General features: G+C 39.4%; 1 protein-coding gene across 1 annotated transcript in view; it reads right to left on the bottom strand.

Moving 5' to 3' along the window:
• The window catches only part of FHOD3 (formin homology 2 domain containing 3), a 687,613-nt gene that overhangs the window by 7,352 nt on the left and 654,780 nt on the right, over positions 1–25,481 (bottom strand). Inside the window, exons 21-23 of the mRNA XM_027869130.1 lie at positions 23,148–23,340; positions 8,672–8,843; positions 5,315–5,479 (exon numbers count right to left, since the gene is read on the bottom strand). Coding sequence (XP_027724931.1) covers positions 5,315–5,479; positions 8,672–8,843; positions 23,148–23,340 — 530 coding nt within the window. The remainder of the gene's footprint in view (positions 1–5,314; positions 5,480–8,671; positions 8,844–23,147; positions 23,341–25,481) is intronic.

Here is a 25,481-nt window from a genome sequence, read left to right as displayed (position 1 = left end):
GTGTGACCCTGGGCAAGTCACTTAACCCTGTTTGCCTCAGTTTCCTCATCTGTAAAATGACCTGGAAAAGGAAATAGCAAACCACTTCAGTATCTTTACCAAGAAAGCTCCAAATTGGGTCATGAAGAGTAGGACACAACTGAACAATATTTTCTAGGTATTTTATTCACATGATCTCCCTAAGAAGCTGATGGCTTTACCCTTCCAATATTCCTCCATGCTTACACTTAACCCCTGTCCTCACACTTCTACAATCTATTCAATTTCAACCCTATATCTGACACACAGATCTTACTATCCACTCATGTCCTGGCCAATTATTTTATCCCACCTACTGTATGTTCATGCAGGTGTTCTGGGTCGATACTGTGTGACTTCAATTATCTGTTTGACCTTTAATACACATTTGAGGAAGGGAACTGGAGTACAGTTTCAATGCTTGTTCAGGCCCTAGCATGACTGAATGCAAGCTATTCTGTACTCAGAAAATTCTCTTGCTACTGCTGTAAATGAATCAGTAAAAGTCTACACCAGAAGCATAGCCTTGTTTTTACTTTGTCTATAAGGTAACTAGTATGGATGGTAATGTCTTTGGATTCACCCCTTTGTATAACCTTGACATATGAAGGAGTACAATACATTGTTTAGGAGAAGTAAGTGGAAACTTCGGAAGTTAAACTCAGGAGATCAGTATGATCAGAGTTTTTTTTTTTTGTTTTTTGTTTTTTTTGGCAATTGGGGTTAAGTGACTTACCCAGAGTCACACAGCTAGTAAGTGTCAAGTGTTTGGTCTGAGGCCAGATTTGAACTCAGGTCCTCCTGACTTCAGGGCTGGTGCTGTATCCACTGCGCCACCTAGCTGCCCTGATCAGAGTTTTCTTAATGGGATTTGTGGGCAGATTCTTGGATAGCATCAAATACCACTAGGAAAGAAAGAGTGGTGGTAACTGAAATGTGCTGGGAGACTGGTAGGCCCAAGGGGGCAGGAAAATGAAAGAAAGATATTGTATAGTGAGGATGACCTGTTTTTGCTAAAGGATTTCTCAGACTCCATCATTCTCTCCCTTTAGGAAATTCTACTCGTCAGATGTCACTGTTGTATCCTTCAATGCTATATGAAAGGAGAAGGCCAAAGGCAGGTAGGCTCAAATATATTTTGCTTATATGAAATAAATATAAAAGAGGCAATACCGCCTCCAGGCTTTTATCAAGGAGACACAATAAAGGACAGTGATTAATGAAGTGACAGAAAGCAACATGGTACAATAGAAAAATCACCAGCACTAGACAGGGGTCTCGGGTTCAAATCCTCCCTCTGCCACTTACTGCCCATAGGACCCTGGACAAATCACTTCATCTACCTCAGGCTCAGTTTCCTCATTTGTAAAATGAGAGTCAGACTTCCTCTTCCAACTCCAGATCTATGATCACCTGAATTAAGATGTCAGAGATTCTTTTTTTTTTTTAAGGCAATTAGGGATAAGTGACTTGCCGAGGGTCACACAGCTAGTAAGTGTCAAGTGTCTAAGGCTAGATTTGAACTCAGGTTCTCCTGACTTTAGGGCCAGTGCTCTATCCACTGTACCACCTAGTTGCCCCAATATTAGAGATTCTGAAACAGGAATCCCGGAGGTCGCCTAATCCATTTCACAGATGAGCAAACTGAAGCCCTGATGTGCGAAGTGACTCACCAAGGTCACACTGATTGTAAGGGTCTGAGATGGGATATGAACTCATTCTACTGCTTTCTAAATTCATACGGTTATGTCCCACGCCAATCAGAGAGTATCGATTGGAGTCTGGCCAGGAGCAAACGTAACTGAGGAAGATCAGCCAGAAACTAACTAGACTGCATAAAAAAAAAAAAATTCAACAGTTGGAAAAAAGAGGTTTTATTATGGTGATTTGGATGCCCTTCCATGTCTCTGAATCGAGCAAGTTTTTGACTTTTCATCGGGATGTCTGGCACTGTGTAGGTAGAGCTATAAGCTTCAAACCCAAAAGCAGACATTTAATCATCTTAGCAGCCCTCAAATTGTTTTCATATCATAAATTCCTGGGTTATTGGAAGGAAACTATTTAGTTTCTTGGAAATGGTGTGAATGCTTCTTGCTAAAGCGTTAAATGATTCTTTCCTCCAGCCAAATGAGTTTATAGCCAGACTGTTTGTGTCATTCATTATCTACTTCATTATCCACTTACCTCAGTGCCACTGTTCAGCAATTAAAGTCAATGAACTGAAGCCTGAGGCCCTGAACTATGGAACTTTACATTCATTTTTCAGTTGTTTTCGATTCACTGAAACATCATGTTGAGACTTTGAAAGGCTGGAATTTATCAATCACATATTGCAAAGGAAATCGGGGTCAACCTACACTTTTACTGAGTCCCAAGTTTTTCTTGGTGTTTCTACTAAGCTCAAATTAAAACCAGCTTTGTGGAAATAAACAGTTTTTGCTGAGTGAAATGTGCTTGGTCAGATGAAACAATAGATGACTCTTTTGTGCAAGAATGGAAGAGGACTGATAAAACAGAGAATTATCTTAGAGAAAAGCAAACCACAGGCATGTGAGAACTTGATCATGGAATCTTAAGAGCCAGAAGGGGCCTTTGGGCCCATCTGGTCTAACCTCCCACGCAGGGCAGAAAACCCCTGTGAGTTAACATAGCATCTCTTTGAGCACAGACCAAAACAGAATTGGGAGAGTTAGGTCATGCTTTTCTTAAATGGATCATCTCTTTATTAAAAGACCAAGTAAGAAAATCAAACCTTATAAATAATGTTTTATGATACCTATTCAAAGTGATATTTAAAATAGCAAAATTTCTAATGGCTCAGTAGGAACTCTATGGCAGATATTGCTCATGACTATGTCAGTCTAAGAAGGCACAGCTTCAGGCCACAACATACCAATGAAGTGAGTATGGCTCTATTTTTCCCAAATAGCATTTAGTGCCCTGAAATGGTTAATGTAACTTTCATAATGACTAATGATAAACCAAAAGATAGCTTCAACATGGACAATTTTGATATGGAAAGGGTTGTATAACTTGATTCTACAGAAAAAAAAATTGAATAAAGCCCCCTTTCCCCAAACTATCTATCTTATATTCATCTTATATATGTTTTACATACGTATGTAGCATATATTTATACATGTTGTTTCCCTTTTGAATTTGTATCCCTAGGCCTAATACAGAGTAGGTGCTTGATAAACCTTTGTTGATGGATTGATAGGATAGGATAGACCTAGCTGACTCAGTCTCATGCTGCCTTGGTTTTAGGCATCCTGATCTGGTGGATCTTTTCTGAACAAGGGCAAACACCTGTCTTTTTCCTCTTCCATATTTTTTTTTTTTTTGGCAATTGGGGTTAAGTGATTTGCCCAGGGTCACACAGCTAGTAAGTGTCAAGTGTTTGATCTGAGGCCAGATTTGAACTCAGTCCTTCTGACTTCAGGGCCGGTGCTCCATCCACTGCGCCACCTAGCTGCCCCCCTCTTCCATATGTTAAGATCATTCTATGTTCTTTGTTCTTTCCTTTGTACCAAGCAGTCACTCAGTCTCTGTCTTATTAGACTTCAGTCTGTATCAGAAACCGGTGATTCCTATATGAGATAGTAGGGAACTGACCATGATGTTCTTATTGCTTGGCTACATTTTGGGGATCAGTAAATAGAGAAGAACCAGTGGGTACAATCTAATGCCTTTGACAAAGTCCCATGCCAAAGGCTATATACAATTTTGATTCACAGTGGGCTTAGGGGCTGGGCAAAATAGTTTTGTCTAAGATAATGAAGAATCCTAGGGAAATGAAAGAAAGGGCAGAGATAATCATCATAATAGCTAACATTTAGATAATACTTTACAATTTTCAAAAAATTTTACATATATTATCATATGTAAATCATATCATACAGCTGTTGAACCTTACAACAACCCCAGGAGGTAGGTGCTGTTTTTATACTCATTTTGAGGAAACTGAGACCTGGGGAAGTGATAGGACTTCCTCAGTGTCACACAGTAAGTAGCTGAGGCAGGATTCAAACTCAGATCTTGCAGAATCCAGTTCTATCTCCATTATGCCATCTAAGGATAAATCAGTTCTTCTCTGGATGGAAGAGTATAAAGATCTCTGTTCCTTAGGGACTGCTGCTTGAATTAGTATTATTAGTTGTTGTTCAGCCATTTTCAGTCATTTCCAACTGTTTACTGGGGGATTTCCTGCAGAGATACTGGAGTGGTTTTCCATTTCCTTCTCCAGCTCATTTTACAGATGGGGAAACTGAGGCAAACAGGGTTAAGTAACTTGCCCAGGAACACACAGTTAGTAAGTGTCTGAGGCCAGATTTGAACTCAGGAAGATGAGTCTTCCTGACTCCAGGCCAGGTGCTCTATCCATTGTGCCACCTAGCTGCCCTACTAATTTAATATCTTTATACATTATTTGTAGGAGGGAGCACACAGCAAAATCTACAAGTAAAAAGATAACAGTAAACTCTTCGTGGGAGGGAAAAAATGCTGGATCTAGAGTTGAGAGAAAATAGGGCTTGAAGAATGCACCACCTGGCCAAAGCATCTTTTGCAGCCTGAGCATAAGCTGTCCTTGGCCCCCACCCCTGATCTCCAGTGGTGTGTATAGAATAGAAAGCTGGAAGGGATTTTAAAGAACATCTACTCCTACCTCCCCTCCGCCCCCCAACCTTTTACACATGTGTAAATTGAGGGCCAGCGAGTTGAAGGGACGTGTTCAAGGTCACACATATAATACTTAGCAGAGACAAGATTGGAACTGAGGAACTCTTACTTCAACTTCATTGTTTATTTACTACATCATACTGTCCTGGCTATCTAAGGATGCCTGCAGCCTTCCTTGACTGAAAGTTTGAGCCAAAGCAGGCTTAGGAAAATAGCTTCAGGCTATTTTCAGGCCCCTAGATTGCATCGACTTCTGGCATGGAGCTACTGGGGAGTCCCAAGGGGGTTTGAGTTCAGTAACACTAAACAGATTTATAGGACCACTGGAAGTCCTCGGAATTCTAAAAGGGACCTGAACAATCCTAAGGGTTCTTTGTTGCAGACTGATCCCATCTAGCTAGGGCTGCCAGGATGGATGCACGACGTATTTCTTCTATCTTGAGCTATGAGTAGGGAGCTGTTTATAGTATGAGGCTTTCACAAGCCAAACCATGGAGCTATTGAACAAACTGCCCCTGCATAGGTCCCTCTCATTCCACTGTGCAAATGGGAGCCCGGGAGGCTGGCTTCTTGGAAAACATGTTCTGTTCTGTTCCCACTTCCCTAATGAACTCACGTGATTTCCTATTTGCCCGAGACCGTTTTCTTTCTCTAGGCACCACTCGCTGACTGGGCACTTGGGTGGCCGATTTGACGATGCGATCCATGATCTCATCTGCTGCATCATCTGTAACGTTGGGGGAGTCATCAACGCCGGCGTGCCACGTGCTGCTGGTAGAGCCTGGGCAGAAAGAACCCCAAGAGATATATGGTTGTGAAAAAAAGGAAAAGAAAAAAAGACAAAATGAGCTCTGATTTTTCATCTAGAAGTTGTATGAAAATTGGGTCATATCCTCCTGAGCATTATCTCAGCAAAAGTCCAACTGAGAGGTTAACACATCTGCATTTGTATTCACCACTTCAAATGACATCAGAATAGTCTGAGTGCCTTCCAGCTAATGCTGAGTTCTTAAAGATGAGTGATCAGGTCTGGCGTTTCTTTGATATGCATCTTGAAAGGGCAATTCAGTGGCTCAGTGGAAAGAGTGCTGGATCTGGAGTCTAGAAGAACTTGGGTTCAAATCTAGTCTCAGATTCTTACTAGCCATGTGACCCTGGACAAGTCATTTAACTTCTCTTTACCTCTGTTTCCTCATCTGTAAAATGAGCCTCCCAGAGTTGTTGTGAGGATCAAATGAGATAATACAGTGCCTGGCACATGATATTACATAAATGTTAGCTATTATTATTATCTCAGTGCCAAGTTTAGAACTATATACATCATAGATATTAAATAAATACTCATTACATGCGTGAATGAATCCTGTGAGACATATAAAGTTGGTATCATTATCTCTGTTCCACAGACAAGGAAGCTGGAACTGAGAGAGGGTAAAGCATTTGCCTAAGGTCACACAACTAGTTGAGATGCCTCTCTTTGGGTTGGTTTTCTAGTAGTGAATGATAATGGGTAATTCTAAGCCTTTCTGGCAAACTGTTGTTGTTATTCACTCAGGTCTGACTCTTTGTGACCCCATTTGGGGTTTTCTTGGCAAAGATACTGGAGTGGTTTGCCATTCCCTTCTCTGGTTCATTTTTCAGATGAGGAAACTACAGGGTTAAGTGACTTGCCCAGGGTCACACAGCTAGTAAGTGTCTGAGGCCAGATTTGAACTCAGGAAGATGAGTCTTCCTGATTCCAGCCCCATACTCTGTCTACTGTACTACCTAGCTGCCCAGGTAAATGGCTCACAATAAACACACCAGAAAAACAGCACACACTTCTGAATAGGCAGATGTTTAACTCTTAAGGGAGAAAAGGTCTTCCCCTGGAAATTGTGCCATCACACCAACTGTATATGTGGCCATAAGCTGATTATTCTTTCCTTATATTTGTCATCATCCATATCCCCATGCTTAGACTCACACAGAATCTACCCCTGCCTCCTTGCCACATAGCTGTGACAAAGAGTGGGGGTTAGGTTTAATGACTGGCCCTGTGCCATTAGGACATTTCATGAGCACCAGTTTAAAAACTGTAACGGTGACTAATTCAGATGAGGAGATTAAAAAAACACATACAAAAAAACCCCCAATTCAGGCTTTTTTCCAGCAAATCCCCTAGTTAGGACTATCTAGTGAGTATATGCAGGTTGCACGCCCTAGTAATAACCAGCCATTATTGTTGTTTTAAAAACTGGAAGAGGTGGAACTAGACTGAATCAGACCAAAACGTTAGCACTGCGGCCACTTTTCATATGAGCCAGCAACCAGACTGCCAGAAAGGACAGAGGGAAGGCTGGGAATCTAGACCTTTACTGACTATCCTCAGGGGAATCCTGTGGGGAGACCCTTCAGTGGTTTTTCATTGGCTTTGTTCCCTGACCAGGCTTTTTGAAAGCTTGCTACTGTCACATTTCTTCCCCTCTCCCAATTACACAAGAAAATAAATTTTATGTACAAAACGACATTAGAAGGTAATTATCCCCATTCCTCAGACAGTTGAGGGCTAGGCTGCTGGGAGACCCATCAAGCGAAGCTGTCTCCAGATTGTCATTCCTTTTATCTAATCCATGTGGGTCTTTAGGGTTGTAAGAATTCCACCAGCAATTCTTGAGGAAGAAAACCTACGGCCTGCCTAGGAGGCCAATGTTGAAGGGTCAGCACTGGTGGTTTAAAGCTGGCTGCTGGCTGCTAATTAGTGTCATCTTTCTCTGACCCAGAGAGCCTAGAGCTATTTCTTGTGCCCTTGCCAGGAAGGACTCTGTATTATGGTTTTCCAAACTCCCTTAGGGTTGGGTAATTTTGTGAAATCACCTGTTAGCTTCCCCTTTCCTAACTCCATATTTAAAGTTTGTGTGAAGATAAGAAATAACAGTACAAAAGAGCTCACAAAAGGGCATATCTGAACGGTCAGCCAAGTGGGACAGACAGTAAGCGAGAGGCAACATGCAGTAGTGAAGAGAATGCTGCACTTGGCAGTCATGAAGACCCGGATTATTCATATCCCATCTCTGACACTCATTAGCTATGTGGACGTGGTCAAGTCACATAACCTTTCTGAGCCACAATTTCCTCATCTGTAAAATGGACCTAATAATACTTGGCAATATAAGACTATTATGAGGCTCAAATGAGAAAATGCATGTAAGCCTTAAAGAGCTTCAAAAATGTCAGCACCTATTATTAGTGTTATGAGTTCAGAGGAGGGAAAGATCATTGTAGACTGGGTTAATATGAAAAAGGCCAAACTGGGCTTTTGAAGAGAGGGAATTAACTAGAAGAAGAACTCCCTGGCAAGTAAACTCTGTCCCCCAATTCACTTGCCATTCACCAACCAATGGGAAGGAGGGTGGCATTGGTGGAGTCCCTGGGGGAGAGGAAACAATAAATGCAAAATCCAGAGCCAGAAGATAGAGGCTATTTTTTTCTGCTGAGCATTTATTTCATGTCATACAATGGTAATGATACAAGTGTATCTTCATCAATCTATAAAGATGATGCTTCCTCCTCTTCCGTTGTCAATTGACTGTGATAACACCTACCTCAGTGTAGAACTTTTGCTTTTCAAATTGTTTTATAGCTTGACCTTGAACGAGTCATTTATAATCTCTCTGAACCTCAGTTTCCTCTTCTTTAAAATGAGATTAGACTTAAATGGCCTTTGAAGTTCCTTCCTATGATGGGGGTCTTTAACGTTTTCTGTGTCAAGACCCCTTTGGCAGCCTGGGTGAAGCCAAGGGATCACTTATCAGAGTAATGCTCAAGTGTGTAAAATCAAATACACAGGATTATAGAGAAAATCAATCATATTGGTGAAATACAGTTAAACCAAGTTCACAGACCCCAGGTTAGGAACCCTACATCTAAGAGCCAATTTCATTAAAGCTTGCATAATGAAGAGAGTGCTTTTAGGAAGGAAGTGGCCAATTACCTCTGCTGGCTCGGCTTCGTGTCCTCACGCCCAGCACTGAGGTGCCCTCTTCACCAACAGAGGAGGTTTTCAGCACAGCCTTCATATTCTCATGTTCAGCCGCATCTTCTGCATATTCCAGTCCCTGTGGTTGGCTCTGGGAGGGAGTGGAACTGCTGGAGAATTTTCCGGTCTGAAAAAAGGCAATCAGAGTCAGGATATGTGTCACCTTTCTGGAACAGTTGAATTCTGTTCAAGTGGGAAAAAGAAATCCATCGCTGAATTCCATTAAAAGGAAAAAAAAGCAAACTGAATACTGTTAGAGGTGCATGCTGCCTCTGTAGGTCCAACTATTACTGCAGTTTACAGGGGCTGTTTATCTGTTTGGAGATAATAATAATAATAGCATTTACATAGCGCTTTTATGTTTGCAAAGTACTCTACAAGTGTTACCTCATTTTATGAAAACATTTGTGTGACGAGTTCTGTTGTAAGAGAGAAGAGCTCTTGACTCTTCTGTTTGCCAGAAGAAGGACCTTGTTGGGGGACAGGACAGGGACTGGACCTGTGGTTTCACTAACTTCCTGGAGAATTGACTCCAACCCCCATTGCAGGTTGGCACTCTCTCTTTAACTTATAGTCTTGGAGAGTTGTTGAGAAGACCAACAAATCCATCAACTCTAGTCTTTCTTTCTCTTTCTTTCTCTATCTAGTATCTATCTATCTATCTGTCTGTGTGTCTGTCTGTCCTTCTGTCTGTCTATCTATCTATCTTTTTATGGCTAACCAGCCTTGTTACTTCACAGTTATGCTGACTTATGCTTCTTTACAACCATTCTTACATCTTCACATATCTGTATTGTGTCTCCCTCAGGAAACCACCCATGTCTTGATGTCTTCTATTTCTTTGTGCAACTGCTGCCTATACAGGGTCTGGCCCAGTTCTCATCATATAGTACATGCATGGTGAATATTGATTTGACTCCAAATGGCTACTGTACAGGAAAAGGAAGGAGTGCTAATTTTATAGAAACAATCTTGTGTGTGACATTGCTTGAGGGTGTTAAGATGTCCTGTTAAAAAAAAAAAAAGTCAGGGCAGGTGGTTCATTGGATAGAGCGCCGGTCCAAGTTCAAATCCGGCCTCACACACTTGACACTTACTAGCTGTGTGACCGTGGGGAAGTCACTTAACCCCATTGCCTAACAAAAAACAAACCAAAAAAAAAAAAAAAAGAAAAAAAAGTTACATTGCTATGAGGGGTGAGGACAAGGCTTGGAACTCTAATTTCAATGGTATAGGGAGTTCTGAGATAAAGAAACTCTTATTAGGGCAGGTCAACACCTTCTAGGCAACTTTGTAGTTTTAGAGACCTGCCCAGAAAACAAAGTATGATAGAAGCAAGGTTTGAACTCAGGTTAGTGATGGGTAAGTTTGGCCATAGGGATTTAGCATTCCTGAAAAGGGGGTCCATTTTCTTGCCAAGAAATCCTTAAATAACCCTACAATAACATCTAACCATTTATGCAATCATCAGGATAGCATACAGTTGATCTGATTGGTCACCATCGGAAATGAGCGTGAATAGATTGACCACAGATGCATGACTGTGTATGTTATCTTTATTTGTATTTGTGTCATCTCCTCTGGGGACAGGCACTATGTCTCATTTAGACTTTGTATCTCTCCCGTGCTTAGCATACTGATCTACGTACACCCTTAGTAGTGTTTAATAGGTACTTAATAAATGTTTACTGAATAAATGATGGATGGAAACCCTATTGACTATATTATTGATTGATGTGATGGTGAAAAAAAAATGAATTGTCTGGGGAATAGCTGATTCTCTTATTCATTGAGTTTCTATTCCATCCAGCCAATCACTTTGCTCCTAGTTAGGATGTACATAGATAACTGGGTATGGTGGCACAGATGAGTGTAAATCCTTGCTGTCGTTTTTGTCCTTCATGCTTGAAGAGGACCACGGAGACATCATGATGTTAGGGTTAATGCATAGTGTGTAAATCCCTTCTATTGCGCAGGTGGAGGCTGTGTGCTAAGCCAATCTGGTATCTGAATTAACCCAATATGATGAATCTTTGAGGGATGGAGGAGCCATTAAGCTTCCTAAGGAGGGGAAACTGGTCCATGATGGAAACAGAGCAGGTCAAAGTTCTCATGTGGGGATCACTCCTAGGAGAGGAGTACTAGGAGAGATAGGGAGTCCCACAGGGAAAAAAAATATATATATATATATGTATGATGTGTATATATATATATACACACACATACACACACACACACACACACACATATATATATATATATGGATAAATGAATAAGAGGAACAAGCACTTTCTTTCAGACATTCTGTTTTCACAAACCGATTTAAGGTTCATCCTTTCATAGTAGAGAAGCACCATTAACATTGGCTCAAATTTTGAGGTCTAAGTAAAACATTAGGATGAGGTGCCATACTGCTTCCACACTATGGGGACTTAGGTAGTAGCTATACCTGAGATTATGACTTACAGCAAATATCCAGTGAATATGGAAAAATTAGAGCATCCATAAGTTTCCAAATATCTATGGTGAGGTGTAGTGTTTGCCCTCATCCCCCCCCCCCACCCTGCAACATAGTATAATTCTGGGTTGTATGTACCAGTTCATAATTTGGAAAAGGAATTTTAAACTGGAAGCAGTGATGGGCAAAGAATAAAATCTGTGGAAAGCTATATACATGTTATATTACATGTAAACTCATGCTAAAACAGTGAAACAACACCCACTACACCTGGTAGGGACAGACATTTAGTAGTTTTAACAATCATCTGTAAAAAGTCATGCAAACTGGTGTTCTCTTGTTCTATGAACCATAAATTCCAGACCAATCATAATAACATTTTAAAGGAGGCAAGTTAGTACTTCACGTACTCCTTCATGTAATGGCTCCATGATGCCAAATATCTAGATGAATCCTGAAAAATTCCATCATCGAGATTTTTGGGGGGAAACATAGGATTTCTATAACTTTACTTTCTTTTTCTTTTACCCAGTGGTTTGGCATTCTATAGATCCAGCCCTAGCCATGACAGTAAAGGCAGCTTTATAAATCATTCTACAAAGTTTTAGATCTATAACAACTGCCTGAAGGCTAGATGGCTGTCACTTACATTTTCCAATGATAATCCCCCTCCCCTGTTATCTTCACCTCATTCTATTGCCACTAGTATTACTAGGTTCAATTAATGCAAATATCAGGCAATTTAGATTTCAAGAAACAAAACTGGAGAATCAGAAAGAGTAAGAATAGATTTCTTTTCTATATTCCTGGTAATATTTCATGTTCAAGAGTGTTTTAAGAGTCAAAATCCAAATCTTGGACCCCTTATTTCACCAAAAAGAGCTGGGCTATCCCTGAGGGGCATGTGGGCATTTTTCCTGGTTTCTGTTCACTTCCAGTGGCAAGGAAAACACAATAAGATTCTGCCTGAAACTCCTGAAAACTCTGCCTCATGGCTGACTGAGCAGGAACAATGCAAACCCCCATAAAAGGCTGTTAATGGTAAAACAGATGACCAAACAGAAAATCCCAAGTGTATGGCTTCAAGCCCCCAAGTTTCAAATGTTGAGCACTTCACACTGCTAATGTTAGGAACAGACTTCACAGCACACGCCAAATAGGTCAAAAGGATCATTTCAAGCTTTTGAAGCAAACATACCTCAACTTCATCCTCTTCATCAGTCTATCAGAAGGAAACAAATAATACACAGAAGATAAGAAGATTCTTAGCAGGTACAAAAGCAGAGCATGTTCTTAGAGTTCTTGACATTACCCTCAGCTCCCCAGTAAGCTCAGGAAACATAAAAACAATGGCAATTTTCCAAGTGGATCCCCATTGTCTACCTCATCAAGTGTAAGCTAAATACAATGCAGCAGAAAGTGTGATGAATGTGGGATTTGGGGACCTTGATTCTAGTCTCAGATCTGATATAGCTAGCTGTGTGTCCTTGGGCAACCTTTCTGGTCCCCATTGAGGGCTCTCTTGGGCCCTTCCTATGTGAATTGAAAGGACTGGATTAAATGATCTTTCAGCTACCTTTTCGATCTCAAAATTTATGATTTTCCTTTCTGTACCTTTGGAGATTCTCCATGCTGAGACACTCCCCTTACTATCCATCTTTCATTCATTGATTCAATCCAACAAACATTTACTGGGCCCCTAATTTGTAGCTGATAACTCTGCTAAAAACTAGAGGTATTGCAAAGGTGAAATAGACATGGACCTTGTTCTCAGAAAGCTTAGAGTCTCATAGAAGATTTTATTTTACTTTCTATTTCTCAGCATTCTGGTCAGTCTCCATCCTGGCCTATGGACATGCCACATTTGCCTTTCCTTCTTGTCTTGCGCCTTTGCTCGGATTGCTCCTAGTGACTGTAATATTCTCCTCAAGCTCTACTTCTTGGAATTGTAAGTATCCTCCAATTCAAGTGTGACCCAAGATTTACAGGAAATCTGCTTCAGGAACTCTAGCCTTACTGATCTCTCCCCCTCCAGAGACCTCTTAGAGCATGTCAAGTCAGTGCTGTGTCGCAAACTGGCTTGTTTGGCTTTTTCTTGAATGTTTATTTTGTTTCCCCAAGGAGATTATAAACTACTTGAGGGCAAGGACTGGATTTTATGCTTCTTCAATATCCCTCACAAGAGGTGGTAAATACAGTGCCTGCCAGAAACAGTGCTCAATTAAAAGAATCATCCTATCTTAGAATCTGAAAGAATTTGGAAGGAAGGTATCAAATCTTAATCTCTCATTTTGAGGCAGGAAACTTCTCTATCACATCCTCAATACGTGGTCATTTCACTGCTCATTGAATAATTACAGTAATGTTGTTTAGTTGTTTTTCAGTTGTGTCCTACTCTTTGTGACCCCATTTTTTTTTGGTTTTGTTTTGTTTTGGAAAAGATGCTGGAGTGGTTTGCCATTTCCTTTTCCAGTTCATTTTACAGATGAGGAAACTGAGGCAAACACAGGTAAGCGACTTGCCCAGGGTCATATAACTAATAAATATTTTAGGCTCGATTTGAACTCCAGAACATGAGTCTTTCTGACTCCAAGCCCAGTGCTCTTCTATTCCAAGCTTACTGCACCACCTAGCAGCCAAACTTTACAATTACTGGACTAGGAATAAAGAAACAAGAGACCTAGGTTCAAGTCCCTACCTGTGCCATTTATTAGCTATGTGACCTCGTACAAATTACTTATAGTAACTTCTCTTAACCTCAATTTTCTTACTTGCAAAGTAGGGATAATAGTAATCGTACTATCTAAATCAAGGAGTTGTTATGAGGAAAGGGCTTTGTAATTTTTGACATGATGGAGAAATTTTAATTATTATAATTTTGCATAGTTTTAATTTTTGGAAGCTCTTTTGTATAACTGAATCAAAATCTGCTTCCAAAATCAACTATTTTAGTTTTACTCCCTGGAGCCACACAGGATAAAAATAATTTCCTTTTCCATATGAAAATCCTTCAAGTACTTGAAGACAAGTATCATTTGCCTTACAAAAAGCCTTCTTTCCTTGAATGATATGGTTTCCAGACTCTTCCCTGATCTGGAAGTACTCCAGTTTGTCAATGTCCTCTGGTAGGTACCCTCAACATTGTCACTCCAGATGTAGTCTGACCAGCACAGGGTACAATGAGATGAATTATCTCCTGAAATCCTGGAAATTTCTATTCATGCCATCTAAAGTACCTTTGCCTTTTCATAACTTCTGCTGTGAATTGCTGGCTCATACTGACTTTATGGACAATTAAAACCCCTAGGTCTTTTTCACAAAAACTGCTTCCAAGGCAAGATCTCACACATTATGGAACTGTGTAATCTCATAGTTGTGTAATCTGATTTTTTTTTTAGTACAAATGCAGAACTTAACATATTTACCTTTTAGGTTTTATCTTTGTTTTGGCCCTATAATCTAGTTTATGGAATAGCACAGTCCTTTGCATATTAATACATTTATTGACTATTGACTGAATAATATAAATTTTCATTTTGATAGTTACCCATGCATTAGCTTTTCTTCTCACCTTAATAAAGAATGCTCTGTTTTCTTATCTAAAATATGCCTATGACATGTTTTACTGCTTAGACTTGTGACTGTGTGGTCTAATTTCATTGAGAAATAAACTTCTTTTGGAAGCATAAACTGTAATGTGGTTGAAAATAGCAGCATATGCCACATGGAGTTTACTCAACTTTCCACTTGGTCTGGCTATGTGTTGGATATTACTTCAAAAGGATATCAAAATGTTAAAGGACAGTAATGCAAACTATTAAAATCTTCCTATTTTGGAACTTTTTTTTTTTAGTTTTACTTAGAATTTAGTTGTGCTGGTGATTTAATAAGCTTGGGTTTACTAATGTTACAAAATTTATATCTGGTAGATACTGAAGGATGATGTAATGGACAGAGCCTTGGAACTGGAGTCAGAAGACTCAGACCAGCTGGGTTGAAGTTCTGGCAGAGCCAGAACTAGCTAGTTATGTGACCTTGCACAAGTCACTTCTCCAATCCATTGTGGTGGTCCTCATGAGCAGTCTGGATGACCACTTATCATGAATGTTGCTGACAGGATCCTGTTTAGATATGGCTCATACCTTGGAGAACCTTGGAGGTCCTTTCCAACCCTGCCTAGTCTTTAATCAAAGTATTTCAGACTCACATGAGCTAATAAAAGCTTTATGTTATTCTTTGGTTGTTTCACAGAAATACATCTTATCTCTTCAAATAGGCTGTAAACTGTTTGAGAATAGGGTGAGTTTCTTTTTCTTTCCCCTCTTCAATACCTTGCACAGGATAGGGCTGAAACCCTTGAAAGAGTTTACGATAGTACAATTGGGTGAATCTGGAAGTGGTTAAATGACTCAATCTAAAGAAATCGGCTTTTAAGGAAGTTTCCATTGGAATGCTTCGGGGATCTGTGATCAGCCCAGTTTAATATTTTTATCATTAAACTGAATAAAGGCATAGATGGAATGCATATCAAATTGGCAGATGATCCAAACATAAGAGGGATAGTTAACATGCTATATGACAGAATGAGCATTCAAAAATATCTTGAGATAATCTAGATTATTGGGTCAAATTTAATTGAATGAAATTCAATGGGATAAATGTAAAATTTTATACTTGGATTAAAAAAGTCAACATTAAAAACAGAAGACAGGGGAGCTATGATTAGATAGCCGATCATCTGGAAAATATCTTGAGGTTTTTGCAAGCTTAATATGAATCAATAATATGATATGGCTGTCAAGAAAACTAATACAATCTTAAAAGGGCGGCATTAAAAGAGGGATAGTGAATGCAGGTAAGAGTCCTGCTGTAGTCTGTCCTAGTCACACCACAACTGGCATATTGCATTCAGCTCTGAGTGCCATAATTTAGAAGGACATCAATAGGCTGATGGCTGTCCAGGAGAGGGTAACAAAGATAGTAAAGGGTCTTGAGAAGATGTTATTTGAAGACAGGTTGAAGGAACTAGAGATGATTAGACTTAACAGGGACACGACAGAGTGTGTAAAGAGTATCATATAGAGGGGTATTTGTTCTGCCTGGCCTCGGATGCTTGCTACCTCAGGGAGGGTGGAGGAGAGGGAGAGAAGGAGGAATAGAATTTGGGACTCAAAACTTTAAAAAAAATCTTAAAAATTGTTTTAACATATAATTGGGGAAAAAATAAAATATTATTTTAAAAAAAGTTGCCAAAAGGCAGATTTAAATTTGACATTTAACCAAAAACCTTTTAAAATTGCTAGAGCTATTCAAAAGTAGAATGGGCTGCCTCAGGAAGTTGGGGACTCCCTTTCATTTGGGTTCCAGCTGACCAGTCTGAGATTCTGTGATTCACACAGCTAGACAGACACAAGCATAATAAGGTGGCACCATTTCCCCTGAAACGCCTTTAAGGGCAATATCCTGAAATTCCAGTAGGTGGGGATGTGGCTACGTGAATGAAGACTGGACAAAAGAAAAGCAGGGAGAGATGCTGCCTCCTTCCAAAAGCAGAAAGGCTGGGGTTTTTCTGCTTTGAAAAACTAAGGGATGGATTAGATTCTGATCATTCCCCCTCCCCAGCAACATCAATACTTGTAAATACTTTAAATATATAGAATATAAAATATAATTTAATATGAAATTACAGAATATAATTTAATATAACATGTATTTAATACAATATAAATAAAATTTCTAGAAATGTCCTCTTGTGTTTCTAATCTGAAAAAGGAAGATTTAGTAAATGAAATAATTTTTAATTTTTGGTACAATGCAAAGAATAGTGCTTTAACAGCATTTGCAAAGCTGATGCTTTTAAAAAAGGTTTTCCACATTGATTTGTTGTGACACAGTGAACAGAGTTCTGGGCCTGGAGTCAGTAAGACCCAGGTTCTATTTCTACTAATCTCTCCCTGAATATAACTAGGCCCAACCTCAGAAGACAGGCACAAAGTAGGTCACTGAGGTCATAATGGGACCCTTGCTAGTCACTGTCAACTAAATGGCATAGTGTGTTGATTACATGACCTGGAAACAGGAAGACCTAAGCTCAAATCCAGCCACATACACTTACTAGGTATGTGACCTGGGGCAAGTCCCATAACTTTGGCCTGCCTCAGTTTCCTTAGCTGTAAAATGGGGATAATAATAGTACCTACCTCCCAGAGTTGTGAGTGTCACATGACAGCATAATTATGAAGCACTTAGCACACTGCCTGGTGTGTAGCAAACACTATGTAAATAATATTATTGTTATTATTACATTATTATCTTGTTAAAATTTTCCTTTCAAGACTCGGTTCTGGTGCTCCCTCTTCCATTCACCCTTCCTGAGGAGCTTCAGCTGAACAGTAATTTCTCCCCATTCAAATTTCCTGTGGTTTAGTTTGGCCTAATAAATATTTGTTTGACTAAATTGAGGGAAGCCTTCTATTTTTTCAGTTACCCTTGAGAAGAAATTTGGGCAAGGAGTTTTCCACCCAACCTCAGTTTGTTTTCATATTTTTTTTTGGTCCTCAGGTAGAAGGATGCTTACCATCCTCTGGATACAGAAACCAAGAGGTGCGAATGCTAAGTGGAAAACTTAGTTGTCACCGCCATTTAAGGAAGGCATCCAAGCATCTATAGTAGATTCCTTTGGCCTGAATGATGCTTGAAGCCTTTTTTCTCTCTGAGTATTCCAAGGATTCCCAGAAAGCAAATTTAGCCTTGACTCCCAAGGGGAGTCCTAGAGCTGCACAGAGCTAGAGATGAAGACATGAGTCTGTAGATCTAGAAATGAAATTCTGAGCAATGAATGTCATTGTCTCCAATAATGACTGTCATCTGAAATAGGTTCTCTCTCTCCTTCGTGGGGAATAGAGTTCTGATGGGAATCATTTATAAACGTCCAATTAGTGGCTTTCTCTGGGCCTCTGGGGACAATGTTGGGCTTTATGGTTGATACAGATCATAGATCGCAGAATGTTAGACCTGGAAAAGACCTCAGATATTAGCTAGTACAGTCTTGTTGTTTTATAGGTGATGAAAGAAAGGCCAAGAAAGGTTAAGCAATTAAGCCACAGTCATATAAGTTTTTAGTGGCTCTGTACCTGGGGGTATTATTATCCAGTTTTGAAGATTTTTAGGATTATTTAGGATTATATGTCCTTTCAATAGATAGAAATAACCTTTGATAATTTTTAAGGCAAAATGAAATGTAGCTGGGTCTGCCCAATTGACTATAAAAGTGGGAAAGGTGTGCCTCCTTGGAGACAAGACAAAGAATTTCAATAAAGATGCCTTTGGTAGACAGAAGGGCCAATTTTATTTCTGATACTTGAGGTCAGATGTGTTCGTTGAATGAGGCTAATTGAGACTTCTCAAGGAAAGATGTTCTGAGGTAATGGATATGGATATAAGCTGAGGGTCTGGCCATAGTGTATAAGAAACATTTTTCTTCCTTCTTAGCTTTATCAATCACGTAGGTAGGTCATTCTTAAGGCCTCAGTTTCCTTTTCTACAAAACGAAGGGGTGGTCATATATCAGAATCTTTGCAGTCCTCTACCCCTTCCTTCAGGCATGTTACGTAGCATTTTGTCCTTCTGTTTAGGGGAATACCTCACAGGATTATAGAGACTTTGTGAGGAGAAACAGATTTAGGTGAGTGAAAACAGACAGAATGCTAAAAACTTTGAACCAACTTAAAGGGGTCTGAGACCACCAGACCAGATGAGCTCTACAGTCCCTTCCAGGTCTAACACTTTATGATTTTGCCAGTCTACTAGCAGTACCTATAAAGAATCACCTCAGAGGAATTAACTATTTGCTTATTCCTAAAGTTGTGCAAATGCAAGAAGAAAATTTAAAGTAAAACCCTCTACTCCCTCTTTTACCTAATTGATCTCTAAGTACAAAAAATATATGGGGACACAAAATTCCTTTGGGATCAATGTTTCTAATACAGATATAGATTAATAAATACTAACTGGCTAAACAAAGGCTACTAATCATCACAGCAGGCAGCCTCCAAAAATATTTTTAAAATTTTCACTAAAGAATTTTCCGCCAAAAATGAGGATAATGCTAATAATAATAATAATGATGATGATGATGATGATGATGATGGCTAGCATTTATAAAATGCTTTAAGGTTTGCAAAGTGCTTTATGAATATTATTTCATTCGATCTTCACAACAACCCTATAAGGTAGGCACTATTATTAGCCCCACTCTATAGATGAGGAAACTGAAGCAGACATAGGTTGAGTGACTTGTCCAGGGTCACACAGCTAGGAAGTATATGGATTTGAAATCAGGTCCCCTGACACCAGGTTCAATACTCTACCCACTACAAACACCTAGCCACCTCTAAAATGACCATAGAGTTTGACTCAACTACTGACTCCTGTGTTCCATGTTAGCTATGACCCATCATTTACGTTCTTTGCTGATATGTCCTACTTAGCCATTAGGCACACTCTACATCCTGAATTTGGGGGAACAGTCCTGATTCCTAGCAAACAAAATTTACTTTTAATGAGGCTTTGCAAAAATAATATCATGGGATTATAGAGTTTAGAACCAGAAGTAATCTTAAAAGTTATCTATTTCAGTCTCCTCATTTGATGGATGAAGAAACTAAGGCCCCAAAAGATGAAATCACTTGTCTAAGATCAGACAGACAGAGAGCCAGGATTTGAACCTAGGTCCTCTGACTCTCCATCCAGTGCTCTTTCCAATGAGCCATAGTTAACGTCCTCTGTTGGCCTTTGAGATAGAAAATGTGGCCACCACAATACTGAACCATAAGCTTCTGGTGTCAGAGGTAGAAGAGAGATGAGCAGAGACAGAGCTGATATTCCAGATGTGAACCCCTGGAAGGCTGGGAAACTGTTGCTGCACAAAGTAGATCTAAACTTTAAATAAACTTTAAATAAAGAAAAAAATGAAAAGCAAGAATTCAGAACTCACTGATGAGGAGAATGATGGCACTCTGCTTTTAACCAAATTGTACTGTTATTTTCTGATTATATCTAGTTAATCATTTTGGATGGAAATCTTTCTGAAATATATCATTCACTTCCCTGATTTCTTAAATAGAGAATATTAAGTAACTTTTTTTCCCTTATTATCAAAATACTCTGCAAGGGAACCTAGAGGTCATCGTTCCCAACTATGCTAAATAATATAGATATGCTCTCAGGGGCTACTGAGGTTTGTAAAAAAAAAAAATTGTAGACTCTCGGAGCTAAAAGGGACCTATAGAATCATATAGTGCAATTCCCCTTGTTTTACAAAAGAGAAAGCTCAGGGACAAGAGGCGAAGTGGCCTGCCCAAAACCAAGCAGCAAACTAATGGTATCTCTGGGATCAGGTCTCCTATGTGTGTTTCCATTCAGAAACTGGATCATTTTAGAAACTGGTTTGAGTTGGCTTAATTCTTTACGGAATGAGAGGCTGAGAAATTGTGGAAGTGACATGCATCTCCACAAAGCAACACTTTTGAAGTGAGGGTCTTCAATGTTCTCCTCTGTCTTGGCATATCCTAACTACCCTTTAATGCTCAGCCTAAATCTCACCACCTCTGAAAAATCTTTCCCAGGTACTCTGGGTACATGCCTCCCACCTCAGAACTGCTACAGTAATCACAGTCTCAATCAAGCAATTTAGCATTTAATTATAGACTTTGCTCTATTTTCCCTAACTTTTTCTTTATATGTCTTGTCTTGGTAACTGGACTCTAAGCTTTGGGGATAGTCATAGTGGTATCACATGGCATCTGAATACCCTATATTACCTAACATCTTTCTAGGGGCATAGTAAGTACTTAGTGAATTCTGGTTGATAGATTAATTGTATCTCGGCTTTTCTTAAACTGCACTGTCTCTTCCTCCTCCTCCAAAGCTGCACTTATACTGGGGTAATGTCAGACCCTTGCTCCTTGGGGATGGAACAATCCTCAAGGTTAGGCCCCATGAATACACCACTTAAAATATCTCTAAGAGCTCACGTACCTATCTAATCAAGCACAGCTGAAGTTGGTCTCTATGAGTACAACCAATAAAAACTATTCTTTTTAATTTTTTCAGTAGCTTAAATGCATGACCTGCCAATATCAGAGTTGACCACTCAACGGGGAGTTTCTCAGGAATCACCCCCTAACATTTTGGTCAAAATGAAGGGAGAGGGCAGAGGGTTTTCCTCTCTGAACTGGAGAAAATCCTTGGAAGTACGAATTCACTTTTCAAGGTTTGGTTAAATGGGTGTGGAACCAGGTCCTGCATATTCTTTTCTATGAACTTGTGACTCTGTATATAGTAAGGGTTGGGGAGGGAGGTTTGATGGGAAAAATTTAAAAGCTAAGTTATACAGTGTGTCCATGTATCTCTAATTAGTATGTAGATAAATTATTTATGAGTTGCCTTCCAATTAACAAGATTGGAAGAGGGAGCAGATTTATTCTCTATAGTTCTACAGGAAAGAACTAAGATTAATGAAAGTTATAGGGGTGGGTTGGGCAGATTTTGGTTCAAAATTAACAAAACAAAACAAAAAAACCTTTCTGACAGCTGGAGATGTCCAAAATTAAATGATGATAATAATATTATAATAATTTACATTTGTGTAACTCACTACATAGTATGTTAAAGTTTACATAGCATTTTCCTCTCAATAATCTTAATGACAAAAGAAAACATTTATATAGTTCTTTAAGGTTTACAAAGTCAAGTACTAAGCTAAATGGTTTACAAATATTTCCTTTTATCCTCACAACAAGCTCCTGAGGTAGGTGCTATTATTATCCTCATTTTACAGATGAGGACTTTGAGGCTGACAGAGGTTAAATAATTTGCCCAGGATCACACAGTTAATAAGTACTTAAGGTGAGATTTGAACTCAGGTCTATCTACATTCCAAGTGCAGCGCTCTTACCACCTAGCTAGTCCATCTATTATTCCTATTTTACAGTTGAATCAATTAAGGCTCAGAGTTTAAATGATGAACCTATGGCCACAAAGGTAGGCTACTTGGCAAAGCCATTGGAAGTATTTAAGCAGAGGCTGAATGACTCTCTCTGGGATGTTGTGGGAGGGAATTCCTACTTTGGTTGGGAGTTTGATGGTCTCTAAGATCCCTTTCAGCTTTCTAGGTTTTGATTCTATGGCCTGCAGAGTCAAGCTCAATTGGTTATCTGAACAACCAAAATAAATGAGACACATAACTTTGTTGTTGTTCAAATGACTGGACTAGGCTGTCCGTTTGCTTGATCACAGAACTCCACTGTTCAGAAGTTTAAGTCATAGGAATCAACCCTTACACCAGGCACTCTGTCATGGTATATAGACACAACGGCTTTCTTCATTTATTATATGAGCTTCTGACACTTCCTTTAAATTTATTCCTCATGGCTTGTCCTGGTCAGGCCTAGTAATAATGATGATGATAATAATAATAATAATAACAATATCAACAATAAAAACTCATTTATATAGCACTTCAAGTTTTGCAAACTTTGCATGTTTTCTTATTTGATTCAAATAGACCGACGTGGAAAAAACTGATGTAGAAAAGATCATGGAATAACTCAATGTGAGTACAGAGATTCTACATCTCACGAATACTAAGTGAATTAATCTTAAACCACTGAAAAACCTTGCCCTTTAAGTGAATTAATCTTAAACCTCTAAAACACCTTGCCCTAAGATGATTCACTATAGAGAGTAATCTCACACGAGGAGCAGAGATGGTAACAAGAACGAGAACGCAGCCCTGGACCTTGGAGGGAGCTTAGCTACCCAAAGTATTTAATTATAAATATTGGTTTAAGGTAAAGCTCTTGAATCCAAATGTTAGAGCGAGGCTCCCGTGTTTGGCATTCAGAGAGCCATGTTTATTTATTTTACTCAAAAGCAAACTCTTTGGCAGGAGGCAGATTTCTTGGCACTTACATCAGTGATCATTTTCCCTCGGGTCTTGTTCCTCTCTCTGTGGTTTGCTCTTTTCTGTTTCTGCTGTAAGGCCCGCTCTCGGGTAGTGCGATATTCCAGGGCAAACTCGCTGATGATTCTACAGAACTTATTAATGTTCACATCACGGATCGCATAGGGAGGGTGGCCCATAAACAGTAAGAAGGAGTGGAATCTGTAATTTATAAAAATAAAAAGGTAACTATTTTCTTTTTTTTAAGGAAAATGATTCAATTTTCTAAAAACTCCCAGTAAAAAGAAATCCAGCCCATTCCTTTCCCCTTTTCCTTGCCCAATACATTCCTCGGTTGGTAAATCTCTTTTGCTATCGCAGAGGTTTCAGGTAATGAAATATCACTTGCATGATACGATTAAATACAAATTGCACATAATTGACAAACCCAGCCCACTTTCTCAGGCTTATGATGGTGATATTTCCAGAACCCCATTTGCTTCCACTACTGTATTGATTCTGATATGTGTAACATTTAAAAGTTAACACTGATAATATGCATTCATAAGTTTCATTTATCTTAAACCACTTTAAAAGGATGACTAACTTAGGGAAATTTTAGAGAAGAGGACAGAAGTTTTCCATGCCACCTCAGCAACACAGGAAGGAAAGAATTCCTACTTTACAGGCGTCAGTAAAATGGCCAAATAATTTCATATGCCTTAAGTTTACAACTCTGACCTTAGTCAATATCGTGTGCTCTACTTTAAAATAAAATATACAACTAAATGAAGTGTCTGGTGCAGTTAAAGATGAACAAGGTTCAGCAGGGAAAGACTCTTAGCACATTCCCACAGCGGACTTGTATTGCTGCTATAAATCAATAATATATTTTAACTCAAATAAGACTCTAAACTTAAACTACAAGCATCAGTCAGCATGTGAACACATTGACTGAGCCTAGGTTCTTGCTGCTTAACACGGGATTACAGGATTTATCAACCTTTCTTCAAAAACCAAAACCAAAAGTCAAATAAATGACAACAACAACAACAAAAAAAAAACCCTACAATATCTATGGGCTAAAGAAAAAAAGACATGGAGGTGAGCTTAGAAAGCTTCAGAAGCTCTTAGGACAAGAATGACTCTACAACCCAGTCAATACAGTTTAAGGATATTAAGAACCTGGAGAGGATCGGGGGAGATCAACCAGAGTGGCCGTGAGTCCTTTTCATATGAGGATGAAAAATACTGGACATGTTTAATCTGCAGAAGGGACAACTGGGAAGGGGAGCAGGCCATGATAACTGTTTTCAAGTATGTTGTCAAGAGTTACCAAGTGGAAGAGGTATTGGAGTTATTCTACTTGGTTCCAGAAGGAAGAAGTAGGAACACCGAGTGGGCATTGCAAAGACATCAGTCTAGGCTTGATGTCAGCATTAACTTCCTAACAATTGTTGTTCCATTGTTCATTCCTGTCTTACTTTTTTTCATGACTCTGTGGATCATACTGTCCATGGGGTTTTCTTGCCAGAGCTACTGGAGTAGTTTGCCATTTCCTTCTCCAGCTCATTTTACAGATGAGGAAACTGAGGCAAACAGGGTTAAGGACTTGCCCAGGGTCACATAGCTAGTAAGTGTCTCAGGCTGGATTTGAACTGAGGTCTTCCTGACTCCGGCCCCAGTGCTCTATGCCTGAGCCACCTAGCTGCCTCTTCCTAATAATTAGAGCTGTCCAAAAATGGAATGGGCTGCCAAGAGAGGTAATGGATTCTCTTTTCTTGGAGGTCTTAAACAGAGGCTAAATGACCAGTTTGGGGCATTTTGTAGTGGTGATTCTTTTCAGGTACAGGGTGGACTAATGGCCACTGATGTCCCACCCAACTCTCAAGATCTGACTCTGAGTGATATCAAATATCATAATACTATTTCGTAGGATATCCCCAGAAACAGATGTCCTGCTTCCAAAACGAGGTGCAAATTCTTAGCTTACTTCTTTTTTTTATAGAATATTTTGAACTATTGATTTTTAATGAAGAAAGAGCTGTCTGTTCTCTCTCCAATACTTTCACCACATACCAGTAACTTTGAGTAAGAAGTACCATCAATAATTTTTCAATTAGTATGTGGCTTAAGCTATATGCTCAGCAACAAGATGGTTCCGTAAGTCACATGAATTCCCATCATGAATTGGATGCAACAGTGTGGTCTCGCTGTACAGGGACCAGATCTGCTAATCTTCATGGACCATATCAGTGTAGACAGGCAGCACTGGTTTGTTTAGCTAGAGGTTTATTGGCTATTGGAACAATTCCGGTGTGTGTGTGTGTGTGTGTGTGTGTGTGTGTGTGTGTGTGTGTGTG

The sequence above is a fragment of the Vombatus ursinus genome, unplaced genomic scaffold, assembly GCF_900497805.2.
Source record: "Vombatus ursinus unplaced genomic scaffold, bare-nosed wombat genome assembly UNPS02014791.1, whole genome shotgun sequence".
Lineage (NCBI taxonomy): Eukaryota > Metazoa > Chordata > Mammalia > Diprotodontia > Vombatidae > Vombatus > Vombatus ursinus.
This window is presented reverse-complemented; position numbering and strand designations above follow the sequence as displayed.